Source organism: Porites lutea, chromosome 1 (assembly GCF_958299795.1).
Source record: "Porites lutea chromosome 1, jaPorLute2.1, whole genome shotgun sequence".
NCBI lineage: Eukaryota > Metazoa > Cnidaria > Anthozoa > Scleractinia > Poritidae > Porites > Porites lutea.
Window position 1 is genome coordinate 47,104,960 of NC_133201.1, and position 13,617 is coordinate 47,118,576.

The window sequence follows — 13,617 nt, forward strand, 5'->3', positions numbered from 1 at the left end:
ATTCTTTAAGTTATACCTGGAATGCCAATTTAGTACGTGACCTACTGTTCATACACTGTTCTCTACGTTTCGTCTTATGAGAGCGCTTGAACGTTTTCCTAAATCTTATTAAGCAGTTTATACAAGAACAGATTGCTGTTACTGTAGTTATATTAGCTATAAAAAGCAAACGCAAACACTACTGTATGTTTTATAAACCTTTGATATTACATTTTATCCTGTTGCTGGGCCTTTTCTATTGTCTGCTGAAAAGCGTTCAATATTTGGTAAAATTTTCTATCCATCATTCGTTCCAGCTGGACTATTTTCTCCTCTATTTCTCTTCTTGCAACCTTTGTCGGCTTCTGTATGTTCATTTTTCCTGCGTGTTCTATTTCTACACTCTTCACAACCGTAGTCTTCGTTTCAAATGACGATTCAATATTTTTTCGGTTCTGGTTGTCCCTCTCACACAGGTCAACTGTATCTTCTAGGCCAATATGATCTAAGGAACATTCTGTCCCCGACGATGTTGTTGGCACAATGGTTTCTTGATCTATTTCTCTGTCAAAAGATAATTCAACGTTTTTTCGCTTCTGGTTGTCTCTTTCGCACAGCTCCTTTGTCTCTTCTAGGACCATCTGATCTGGGGAACTTTCAACCACCAACTCTGTTGAGACCACGATGACTTCTTCGGTTTCAGTACCCTCATCCATTTCTCTGCTTAAAAGTCGAAAAGCATCATTCATTCGCTGAAAGGACAAGTAAAACTTGTTTTCGATTCCTTCCAAGGTGTCCAATATCGAGTCAAACTCTTCACTCTGAAGTTGATCTCTATCTTTCAATTGAGGGATCCTCACGATTTTGTCCACATCGTGACGAGAAGTCATCTAAATTAAAACAAACATAAACTTCTTTAATTATTGATTTTCAGTGCTATTACCTGCCTTCCCTGTATGGCGTTCCAGTGGCATGATAACTGAACAACCTTTTAAAAGAGGTTGAATAGTGAAAATTTATTATTCCGCACAAATCAATATTTCAACAACATGAAAGCGGGAAAAATTTTCTCTTTCCCCCCCAAATTGGTAAATTCAAATGTCAATTTAAACCCTTATGCTCAAGGTTCATCTAAACGTCGTAGGGCATCATCATTGTATGCAAAGAAAATCAAGACACGCTGCTGAAGGTCAGAACCAGAAAAATATATGAAACCTGATGGGAAGTTGCTTCGCCTGGAAAGTACTCTCAGCGATGTAAAATGAAGTGCATATGAAGATAACAAACCAGTGGCTCAAGTCCACTGGATCAAGGTAGCAACATAATTATGTTCTAATTATATCATCCTGTATGATTTGCCCATTCATGCAGATAGGGAAGTATCCGATGAAGGACCTGTACATCCTAGTCAAGAACAGACATGAGAAAAAGTGTATTCCCATAAATGCGGGTGCAATATCTGATAGAAAGACTTCCATCAAGGGTTTAAAAAAAGCTGTCGAAATACAAAGACCTAGAAACAGGGATGGCATGAATAGTGTAAATGAAAACGAAAGGAATCCCTGTCGTCACAGGCGCATTAGGGGTCATTAGAAAAGGCCGCTGATTCAGTGACAAACCAGAAGATGTCAACCTGCAGGAAATCTGAAGACTGAGAACTTCTTGGAAAAGCGCTTACTTTAAGAAGGGTTCTTACTGAGCACTACTCTGGAACCCATGATGATGATGATGATGAATAATCCTTCCCCTCCCCAAAAAATATAAACAGCAAGAAACAGAATTGTTTGGGGCTTGCTCTGTTTTCTGGCAATGGCGTTTAATGAATCAAAAAACTCCAATTTCTTTTTGGATAAACTTAGCCGCTTTTAATCGTTTCAAATCAATATTAATTAAAGCCCATAAAACGAGGCCCTACCCAGCAAAGGTGAGGGCAAAAATCCGCATCTATATAGTCAATGGTTCATATGGCTAGGAAAAGAGTGGCAGGGGCTAGGGTAAAGACAAGAAAAGCGACGATTATTTGCTTCTGCCGGTTATGTCGAGTCCGTCGAAAATCACGAAGGATAGATAAGTCCTAGAGGGTTCACGGAGGGTTCAATATAATGCACCCCCATTGACATACTCCAGCCAGCACATGATAGTTTGGTTTAAATTTTAACCGAGTGTCAGAAAACTAGACATAGAAGAAGAACAGAGAACTGGCAAAGGGTGTAAGATTATCGTCATCATTGATGTGGCAACATCCGGTGGGTTATAGCAGGGTATTGGCAAAGGAAAGCGAAAAAAACTGACTAATATCTGAAAAGAGATAATGACAAAGTGGTGGTGAATTTCCTTGTTAAATTCGCGCAGATGCGATTTATTTAGGCAAACATGGTTACTTTACAGAAAGATCAAATGAAAATGAACACGCTAACCTTTGCCAGCACTCTTAATCCTGTGTGTCCCATACCAATGTAGGGATACAATTTCCCATTGTGAGTGTACTCCATTAATATCTCTTTCTCAGTGATCTGCCTTCCGTTTAAATAAAACACGATTGGAACTTTACTATCTTTTGCCAATTCAAACTTGACTGTGCAGCCAATCAAGTCCCCTCTGTAGGCCATGGCGCCTGCAAGAAAATTTGGAAAATAAGTTTAATTACTTGGCCAAACAACGATGTCTAGTAAACCAAACAGCAAAAGTCATATCACTACGTGGAAAACGCTTGAAGTTTACTCTTTACCCTTCGAGTTTATTCTATTTTGTTTGTTTGTTTGTTTGTTTTCTTTTGCTACAATCCAAATAATATAAACAAGACAATGGCGAAGAGACCTAAAGGAATTATGAAGCGCTATAAAGCTTATGTTAATTAGACCTCCGTATTTGTAATGTTGAGCCCCGTGCCAACGGACTTAACGTTGTTGGCCAACAACTCCTAACATTGTGGGAAGTTATATGTTGCGTCCGCCCGTTACCTTGTTGCATGTTGTTGCAGCATTCCAGTTTAAACTTTTTGTGTACAGTCAACTCTCGCCTTGCGGACACCCCGCTATAACAGATATCCCGATAAAACGGACTCCGTAGCTAAATTTCCGGTAAAAACAAATTACAAACGTTTGACTGAAATAAACTTCCGCTGATACGGACTCTCGCAAATAAAGGCACTAACTCAAGGTCCCTACAGTGTCCGCTATAAAGGGAGTTGAGTGTAGTGCGGTTTCGACAGTTGCTGAATGCGTGTTAAGGAATAAACCTGTCTAATTTCCCCGCTCTTCAGTGGATAGAACCAGCCCGTCCTTGGAAGGCCATACCTAGAACGTATGCTAATTAAAAATTAAACAAGACTTACCCTAAGTTAAAGTTTGATTGTAAGTCTATCGATCCAGTAGAGATATATCGGGATTACGTGAGATTGAGCACGTGACTAGCAAACTGCATGCTTTAAAAAAAGGCGAAAGGACAATAGATGTATGTCGGTGATGCCGTATGGGTGGGTAGAAGATGGATATCTAAAGGGACTATGGTATCAATTTTACTTGTGGATGCAGCACGGGTGCTGCGCGGTGTGAGCATAGCCATATCAACACCTACATTTTGCAAGGCGGTCTTAACCCACCGTGCAATAGTAGATTTACTCACCACTTTGTGTGGTTTAGTAAAGCGGATAAACAGAGCACTTTGATTTTGCCTGAATTCCCTTGAGTCCTCTTGATATAAGTACCAATAGTGGTAACAATGCGAAGATTAAGGTCCTCTGGGTAAGCAGCAAACTTCAATGCTTCTTGATGACTTCTTGGTTTGGTGTATTCAAACTCAACATATGTATAGTCTGTCAACCTTGGGCATTAACTAGAGCCACCAGTGTAACAGTTTTGAGTGAAAGGTTTTTAAGGGACAATCGAGCCACAGGTGACAATATGCCGCACAATTTTGTTCCTTGGAAGAGCAGGGCGATTCTCAGACACACCTTGATGAATCGAACAATTACAGAATGTTTAGTCTGTATACATAACGAACGATAATGCAGACCTGGCTGTATTAATGCAACTATAACCCAGACCTTTGGTAAACAGAGACGTTAAGAAATCAATTACAGTTCCCAAAGTGGGTGAGCTGCGATTCCTGTTCCTGTCAGTAGAAATTCCAACCACTGTTTGATGAAGGGACCATGTTGTTTTTGTGTGGATGCTCTCCATGAGGACATGCGAATGTCTGACGCTTGCTTGAGAGTGACCCTCATTGTCAGGTCCTTTAATTACAAGCTCATCAACTCTGTAAGAAAAATCACCATCTAAAGAAGGTGATGAACGGTTCTCCCGTTAGCAATGTTTCGTTTTGGGAGTTAAGTTTTTCTCCCATGGATTCCAGCGGTGCATTCAATTTTGACTGTCCACTCGCTTTTTGTTGAAAGACTGTTTGTATCATTCCTAGCAATTTTGCCATTAATTCGTCGGTATTTGAACCGATTTGATTTACAGAAGAGCCCTTTGTCGAAGTGCGTCTTTCGCTGTTGGGTTTCGTGATTTTGTTAAGTCTTTGACTTTACGTGTGACTGCTTGTTCGGTCTTTGCGTCTGTTGCAGCGGGAGCGCCATCTTGATTCGTCTTAGCCCTCTTGCTAGATGTGTTCCTTCTTGTCTCTAAAGTCGGCCGTCTGGGGCCGGGAATCAAAGGATTGCAAGTTTTCTTCTTCTGTTACAGGACCGGTGAAGGAGGAGTCGTTTCCTACGCCATGAGCGCTGCTTGGATAAGTTGAATTTCCTTTGTTAAAATAACCGACCTCCTCGTACGGTTTGCTGATTGCTTATGCGGTGTGTTGGTCACGCGCTCAATCTCACATGTAGTATCGATTGGTGCATGAGGTAAAATCTTTTCCTTGGGACTCGCGATTTTTTGGCAACCTCACTCTTGTGAGATGATTATCATTAAATCGTTCTCCTTTGTAAATCTCATTTGGAAAAATTTATAACATATGGAAGAATGAAATTTCATTGGTCTTGTCATACAATAGAAGTTTTTACGTAGAAATTCCCTGAAGTCTCCATAATTGACTCAAAAACTGAAAGGATTAGTTATCCTCCAAGTTAATTTTCTTCAGCTCTTTTCCGTTACCTTCATACTCTCTTCCCTTTGTAGGATTGGTTGCATCAAATATTTTTCCCTCATCAATGTGATATCCCACGGATCCCTTTAGCCAACCCGGCAGGGCGTGATTTCCATAATCTTCATCAACAACACCCAATCCTAAAAGCCGCCTTTTTCCAGTTTCCTGAATAAGAACCTAGATAAATAGATGTGAGCAACAAATGGTTGGAAAAAATACTAACGCTTTCTGGGTGGTAAATTCACAGCCACAAATCTTTTGCAAGTTGAAATAATATTTAAACGATCAGAATCTATATTTCAGCTACAATTTTTGTCAGTTAAAAATTGTATTCATTCTTTTGAAAAACAACTTTTCCTGGCTTACTTAAATACGACATACCTCAAAATGGGGCGAGTCGGGAGAAAAAGGGATCTTGTATCTTGCACCATGATATTCAGCTGGATAGTTAATATCTTTGCATGTGTCGCAAAGTTTGCTCCCTTCACAAATTAAAAGGCATCCTTGGATTCTAATTCCCTTTTTTTGCCAGGCCTGGAAGAAGCGTTTATCTATTAAAATCGGTCAGCCCAAAACTACATTATTTACGTAATATTATTAAGTACTTAATAATGTACATTGAAAAATTTCTTGAATATGCAACAGCACGGCATACGATCTGTTTTCAGGTCCGACACAAAACTGAGATCACACTTATGTTTTAGTACGACCTAAGGATGCTGTTGATCTACGAGAACAAGATGGCGTAGTGTATAAGATTCCTTGTAAATGCGGTAAAGTATATATTGGCGAAACGGGAAGGTGCATGCGTGAACGGATTAAGGAACACGCGCGGTAGAGATATACGGCTTTCACGAACTCAAACTTTAGCTTTTTCCAATAAGACCAGGCATTATCAGCTATGGGACGAGGTTAAGTTCATTAACCGCATAGTATTAAAGGGTAATCATACGACTTTTCTCGTTCAACTTGGACTGAATTTATTTGCACTGGTGAGTTTTTCAGAAACCTCAAATTTCGATACTTTTTTAAAATTCCAAACTGATCTTGAGGTCGTTTGATTACCTATGTAAATTCTGTGTGGGCTAAACTTTTGTGGTTTAAAGTTTTTTGCATAGTTAGTGTGACTGTACGTAAACTTGTGCGGTGAAAGTTAACAAAATCTGGTAAGAAAAGAAATAAGAGCAACCCAATTTTACAACGAAAAAACATCATAAAATTCATGACCATTATGAGATGGAAGCATACCTCTGGACCAGCGGGAAAAATGGAATCATTTACTCCAGTTGCTGCAAATGTTTTGTAAGCTATCTGATTTACCATTTGCCTGTTTCGCTCAGTTTCTTGAAGAACGTAGTCCATTTTTCTTTCATCTTAATAGCAAATAACAAAATAAAGGTGCTTAATTTGCTGCCGCAGACATAACGTTTGAGCAAAGAGAGAACCTGCATACTACAAAGCATAAAAAAAAGGTAATTAGAATGTAAAGCGACTGAAATTAATGATTGGGCCATATTGCGTAAATGAAAGCCGACTCACAAGGCATTTTCGAAGAAACTGGTAAAAATAAATCAACGAAGATGAGCATTAGTCAGGATCTGTTGGCGGAAAGCTGTTGAGGACCATACGTACTAAAACAGCATTTTTACCTGTCAGAGGAAATGAGTAGCCATAACTGGAAAGGTACGCATTCTGTAGTTTTTCCACAACTTCATTCAAAGTATTTCCTTTTTTCTCCAGGGAATTCTAAAATAAATAAACCAGGAGTTCTGATATGAAAGATGCAGGTACTAAGGTTGGAAGCACGGTTGAATCAAGATTATCGTGTCGAGGATTGTTTTCTTAATGATGCGGTAAGTGATCCTTCTGTTGTTCAGAGAAACAAAATGAATATATATACAAGTAAGGCTGGCAAAGTAAGTGGGCAAAACTACTTCGCCAAAGCCTCAAAACTTCTTAGGGATAAATATAACATTTTAAGGGCGGAATCTCGGGTTAACTAGTTCTGACTGAATATCACTTTTTTGTCCATTAGGCAATGAAGATGTATGGCATGACCTAGGGTACTACCATTTACATGGGATAACCGGAAATTCCGGTTGAAAAAATTGAATGGTTCGCCCCATTCCGTTTGGGAAGCTTCAGATAATAATGGACTGGGATTTGTGGCGATGTAATTTTACCACTCTGTTCTGACTCTGTTCAGCTGATTTGGAAAAGCTTCGTAGCGGGTTTTTAACAACTATGTCAAATTGTATAGTTTTACGTACATGCACAACATTTTTACCGGGGTGGTTTGTATAAATGGTACACTCCTTGTTAAAACTTACTCACTCGACTACTGAAACTGTTATTATCCTGTTGTCTGTCGCAGCAGCGCCTCGAACAGAGAAGGTACAACCGTTTTATCCACAGAAATGAATTGGATATAAGGTTAAGTGGCACAGGTATTGGATGATATGCCCTGTATGTCTGGATGGTAATGGCTTTCTTGAACGACCATTCTTTCATGGAGTTATCCTTAAAAAACGAGAGAAAACGATTATCTTAATAAGCTGCTGCTTCAAAGAATAATTGTTAACACACGACGGTAGATTTCACCATAATCCCTTCCCGCAACATAGCAGAACAAGCTAAGAACAAGCAATCATCCTACATTCATCCTACATTCATTCCGAGAAGGATATAAAACTTGAATTTATGCCAAATGAAAAAACGATGATTTACTTTTAAAGCAAATGCCAAACGGTATAAAAAGGTAAATACTTTGATTATATAAGTACATTCAGCTACTCCATCTAGTTTATAGATACTCCGCACAAATAATCATACAGACAATCCAATTACCTGAATTAGGACATAATAAGACTCATATCCCATCTTAATTGGTTAGACTACAAGCAGTCTCTCTTTTTTCTTAGTCCGTCGAGTGAAACGCTTGAGACACGAAAATGACCACGCACGTGGTGGAAGGCACGAAACGGGAGAGGCGCAAAAAAAGCGAGGACAACGATGTGCGCTGGCTATAGAAGCAGTCGCTCTTTTTTCTTCTAGGGCTCGCCCTCGTTTCTCGCGTGAGCACTCCTCTTGCTAAATCTGAAGAAAAAGAGAGACTGCTCGAGTCTAATCTTGGTTAGAGGAGGACTTGAAATCGAGACGCGGAGTTAAAAGAGGACGGTAGAACTCCTTTAACTAGGAAAGATTAGTGATTGAGTATCTTTCAGACATGGTGACTCTGGTAGCCACCAAGCCACCCTGGCTCCCTATAATTAGTAGTACGACTGTCTATAATATCTGTCTCCGATTGAAGCTGAGACCATGTGCCCGACATGTTCTATTTTGCTGCGTGCATTAGAAATATTCTTCTTTCGAGGACAAATGTGTGAGAAAATGTCTCAAAGATTTCAAAAGATGATCTTCGGTCGACCTTACCTTCACTCGTTGGTAAGTGTTAGACAGTAGGGCTATCATCATATTGACGAGAAGGATGACTCCCATGATAAGAAAGGCTGCGAAGAGGAAGTGTGCGATAGTGACTGATGCGCTGTCCACTGATTCTAAAGGGTCCAGCTCCGCTATTCCAAGAAAAGACCAAGAAAGATGCTTCACCACGCTCCACCAACTGATGGATGATAACAAAACAGTATCTTACAAAATGTTTATTTTTGGAGCCGAGTAACAAGCTTTCAGAGCCATCTTTGTACCTTTTTTTCTTTAGTGAATTCAGCCAATTCAGGATAATTATGTTGACACACCTACTTTAATTAATAATTAAAACTGAGCAAGATTACATGTAATGTAAAATAAGTTTGTATATTTTGTAACATCGTGTTGTAATAACTTCAGTCCATCTTCTTGTGCCGTTTATATAGATTTTTCTTCCTTTTCCTTTCCTCTTCTTAATTTCATCCTAGTTATACATTACTATATGTTTTCCTCTGTCCACCTCTATTAGCCAAGCTCTTTGCGAGCAGAGGATGTTTGTGTGTATATATTCGTTTAATTCAATTTAATTTGTAATTTGTAACTTATGAAGAGTCAATAATAAATAAATCATAAAGCTCCAGAATTTCAACACCGCGGTCTTGAAGTTGCAGCCCTATACAAAGGCATCGTGATGGCCCAAGTGAGTAAGGGGAACTTCTTTCTAACGATAATTTCAATATCCATAAATCGCTAGAAATTAAGAAGAATCAGGAGATGGCTTATTTTTTTCCGAACAAACTTAAGGCTAAGAAAAAACGCGTTCATTCGCTTTTACCAGGAAATTTCAATCAAACGCCCATGACAATAAAAATGAAAAAGTGCGTGAAATATAACAATAAAATAGCTTTTTTTACGTGTGTTGTAATATGCCACTGACAAAGGATCAAAAATTTACTTACCAAACTAACCCACTGGCCGTTTTGCAGGCACTAAAATGAAGGAAAAACAAAATGATAATGATGCATCTTTAGTTTACCAAGCTTTCGATTTCTCTGGTTTAAATGTTACCGAACAAAAGAGAAAGATCAGGTGTAACCATTCCATTTAAATGTACGCGGAGATAATATAGCTGTATAAAATTCGGCGGTTATTTCCTCCAATAACTCTTACTGTATTTGACCGTCAACACAAATTGTCTCGTTAGTTCGATCGTCTATAAAACTTTTACATTCCAAAATAAACAGGGTTCGTGCGCGTCTTGAAAACTCTTGAATTTTTGGGCCTTGAAATTCCTTGAAATTCTCCTTCATTCGGTTTGGTCCTGGACAAATATTGAATTTTAATTGAGGAACATTTTCAATTCTCTAAACAACTTTGGCAAATACCAGTTTAAGCCAACAACATAAAATCGGCGTTCAGGAAATGAAAGTAAGGTATTGACTCACAAACAAATTTTCATACAAATGGTTACCTTTAAGAACAGAAGCCCATTATTATCGGAATATATTCATAGTTTATTTGGAACGTGTGTTCAAAGTAATGAATTGGGTCTTTGAAATTTCAACTTGTGGCCCTTGAAAGTCCTTGAAAAGTCCTTGAATTTTATAAGGGAACAAGTGTACGAACCCTGAATTTATAATATAGCGATGTAAGAAACCGAATGAAAGACGTAGAACACTAAAATTGGAAATTATAAACTGTTAAAGCTGGTTTCCATACAACATTAGGATCTCTAAAAAAGAAGGTTCTTTAAGTTCAAGTAATAGGGAAAACAACTCTTCAACAATTGCTGAGATGGCTGACAGTTCTATTTTTAAAGTTGATTTCCATAAAGCGTCTGACGACTAATAGTTAAGTCATAATCTGAAAACTCGTTTCCCGCTGTGGGAGAAGAAGTGGCGAAAACTGAAGGTTATACTCTGAAAAAACAGCCGATATATCGCGACGCCACCGCTGATTACCTCGCGAAATGACGTCTGAGAAAGGAGCGTAGAAATTCTATATTGATAAGGTGTCACTGCTACCGAGACATGGGTAGTGCTTTTAATTCGATGAAGCAAATTTTCAACCAATCAAAAGCACTACCCAGATGGCTGGATAGTAACAAGTTATTTTTTATGGAATTTCAGCGCTTTTTTCTCCGACGTCATTTTGCGAGCAAACCAGTGTTGGCGTCGCGAAATTATGGCTGTTTTCTCAGGCCATATGTAAAGGTTTTCTCTCTTTGAAGACCACGTACTGTGTGATCCTTGTTTTTACTGGTACCTGGTTTCCTGCAAATCAAAAGAACTTTGCCTGCATTTTTATGGGGGCTGAGGAGTGTCTTGCTAGCAGATGTTTCACGTTAAATGTATGTTGTACTCACGATTCGGTGCCAGTGTTTTTAGAAATGAATGATCTTTCTGCCATAAACACTTTTGTGATGGCGATAGAAAACGCCAATATAGTTGCAGTAAACTGCCAGAAGATGGTCACCACGTCGCCTATAATGTGAAACAAAGCGATCTGAATGTCGCCAATCCCCTTGATAGTTTCCAACACGTGGCCAAACACTCGAAGCGTAAGGAACATGGTGTTAAGACCGTACAGATATCCAGCGATTACGAGAGCTCGATTGTCAGTGGTCGATTCAGACAAGGCCCACGTGACTACTCTTAGTGCAAAGGTCACCGTGTAGTTCAAAAGGGTGATGAAGTCCAAAATGTTCCATCGATCACTACAGGATTAAAATAAAAGATAACGATTTATTTTTGTTCACAGTTATTATTTCTTTTTGGTCTCTTTTACCTTTTTGTCAGTCCGTTTTTCATTCTTAAGATAAGCATCTTTAACATTAAAAGACAATTCAACTACCGAATAGAGTTATACCTACTGTAGTTATTGTTTTAGAGTTTGAAAATAGCAGCTACACTTGTAAATTACACTTGAAAAAATATTCTTAAATACACCATTTGATATCTAGCACGACCATTTTGTGACACTGGTCAGATTTAAAAAGTCGGACCAGGGTATGCGTTAATGATAAAAGTAGGGTTTGCTACCTGAAATATTTGTTGCATTTATGTCGAATAATGTCTACTTTTGTTGGCGTCGTTTCTTTTTCATTTTTCCCTTCTTCTTTCTTCTCTTCTTCCTCTTCTTTGCCTGAGATTTGAGTGAATCCCTTTCGATTCTTCTCTTTAGTCTTTTCGTCGGACTTTGATCCCTTAGATTTCTTGGTTACAGGCGTCCACATCTGATGTTCTTTGACACCTAAGAACTGTCGACTCTCCATCAAGATCCTTCCCAAGAAGAATACCAATATCATCCACTCTAAACCGCTGAACGGGATGCTTGAGGTCTCAAGACAAAGAGCAAAATGCAAACCAAGCAGCGCCAGGTAGCTGAGGGTATCTCGAATGAACACAAAATAGGGAGTTGTGAAGTACTCTCGGTAACTTTCTGCAAACACAGAAAGAGATGCTGAAATCATTGTTTTCTTCATTTAGTATCAGCTTAGTCATGACTTTACTGTAATAGTAAAATAGAGTGCAGCAACATCGACGCCGCTAGGCCGCCAAAAGTGGGAAAATTTTTATTCACGGGTTTGCCTCGCTGTTGCTCCCCCCGAAGGAGGAGTTGCTTGACCCATGGTTGGCTGTAGGGGTGCAGCTGAGGTTTAAGCCTCTGAAGCTGTTTAGAATATAAATAACGTTAAATACCTACACCCTGTATGTCTGAAGGCCGTAAGCAGATTTTTGACCCTTTTGTCGTTCTCTGCCTGAAATCAGGGGATGGGAATCAGGGAAGGGAAAATCATATATCATTTTAGTATTTTTAGATAAAAAAAACAGCACACCCCAACCCGATTTCCCGGACTGCCTCTCAAGATTAAAGGGGTACCCCCTAGATGTTACTGAAAAGGTGTCTTGAGAATTATCTATTTCAATCAGACAACCAAAAAATAAATAAATAAAACCCAAAATAAGAAAAATAATGAACGAATGAATGACGTTCGTTATCGATACTTACCGAACAAATCTTTTCCGTAAAGCTCTATCAAAAATAGAAAAAAATAAGCAAACAATTAAAAAAGTGAGAAAAAAAAAGAAGCTCTGCTTTAATCTTTGGAATCAAAATCTAGAATATTGTTAGAAAAAGTTATACTAACTACAGTGTTATAGCTTCTTCTTACATTTCCTTGTTATTTAATAAGATAATTATGAGGAAAAACTTCTCTTTCCCTTTACACTGCAGGGGTTTTTTTTTTATTAACGTAAAAACTGTCACAATTTCTACCGCGTGTCAAGAAAAAAGCAAAATGTTTTTAATTGGAAGCTTTGGAAGCTTCCGTGTTCCGAAGACATGTGTGGAAGCCAGGGTAAAGAATTCCACGAGCTACTTTTGAAATTAGTGAATGACAAGATGTTGAATGTGGTTACTGAAGTACTTTAGCAAAAACGTAAAGTGGGGAGGTTTATTTAGCTGACAGAGATTTTGGATTTTCTTGACTTGAGTGTTGAAGTCACAAATGTAATAACTGGTGCTAATCAAGGGTCACGGATGTAATAAGGGGTAGATCGCAAGCGGAAGGGTTCAGTGCTTAAGAACGTGTTAAATTAGGTCCAGTTTAAATATCACAATACGGAAAGATGCGGAAAGGGTAAAAAATACATTTCAATTACAATTAACAATTATCCACGAGTGCACGTTGGATATGAGATGGTAGGAAGCCAACGAGGCGTGTAGCGCCCTGTTGGCTATAATCTTCATATATCCAACAAGCGCGAGTGAAATAGTTGGTTTTATTATATGGAGAAGAGTGTTTTACTGGGAACTAAACCACTCGTAGATTCCATACGCCACTTCATCCGGGACCCGAGTGGCGTATTTTCCGTATGTCACCTTTGTGAGTGTCGTATCGTTCAATGACGTCACGATTCCCGCCTTTTGCTTTTGTTGAATTGGTTTCTCCATATAATAAAAAGAACATTACACGTTGGCTCGAAGATATGAATTTTATGTTCGAGTGGCAAGAACAATATCTCACGAGTGAGCGAAGCGAACGAGTGAGATATTGTTCTTGCCACTCGAACATAAAATTCATATCTTCTCGCCACCATGTAATATCCTCTATTTATTTAA

The 13,617-nt window shown here is 38.8% G+C and overlaps 1 protein-coding gene across 1 annotated transcript in view; it reads right to left on the bottom strand.

The window, feature by feature from the left end:
- Positions 1-206: 206 nt before the first annotated feature.
- LOC140931007 (uncharacterized) overlaps positions 207-13,617 on the bottom strand; it is a 30,844-nt gene continuing 17,433 nt past the window's right edge. Inside the window, exons 7-17 of the mRNA XM_073380757.1 lie at positions 12,505-12,528; positions 11,535-11,934; positions 10,859-11,209; positions 9,453-9,482; positions 8,500-8,689; positions 7,402-7,587; positions 6,717-6,813; positions 6,316-6,440; positions 5,076-5,244; positions 2,397-2,593; positions 207-869 (exon numbers count right to left, since the gene is read on the bottom strand). Of these exons, the coding sequence (XP_073236858.1) occupies positions 207-869; positions 2,397-2,593; positions 5,076-5,244; positions 6,316-6,440; positions 6,717-6,813; positions 7,402-7,587; positions 8,500-8,689; positions 9,453-9,482; positions 10,859-11,209; positions 11,535-11,934; positions 12,505-12,528 (2,432 nt within the window). The remainder of the gene's footprint in view (positions 870-2,396; positions 2,594-5,075; positions 5,245-6,315; positions 6,441-6,716; positions 6,814-7,401; positions 7,588-8,499; positions 8,690-9,452; positions 9,483-10,858; positions 11,210-11,534; positions 11,935-12,504; positions 12,529-13,617) is intronic.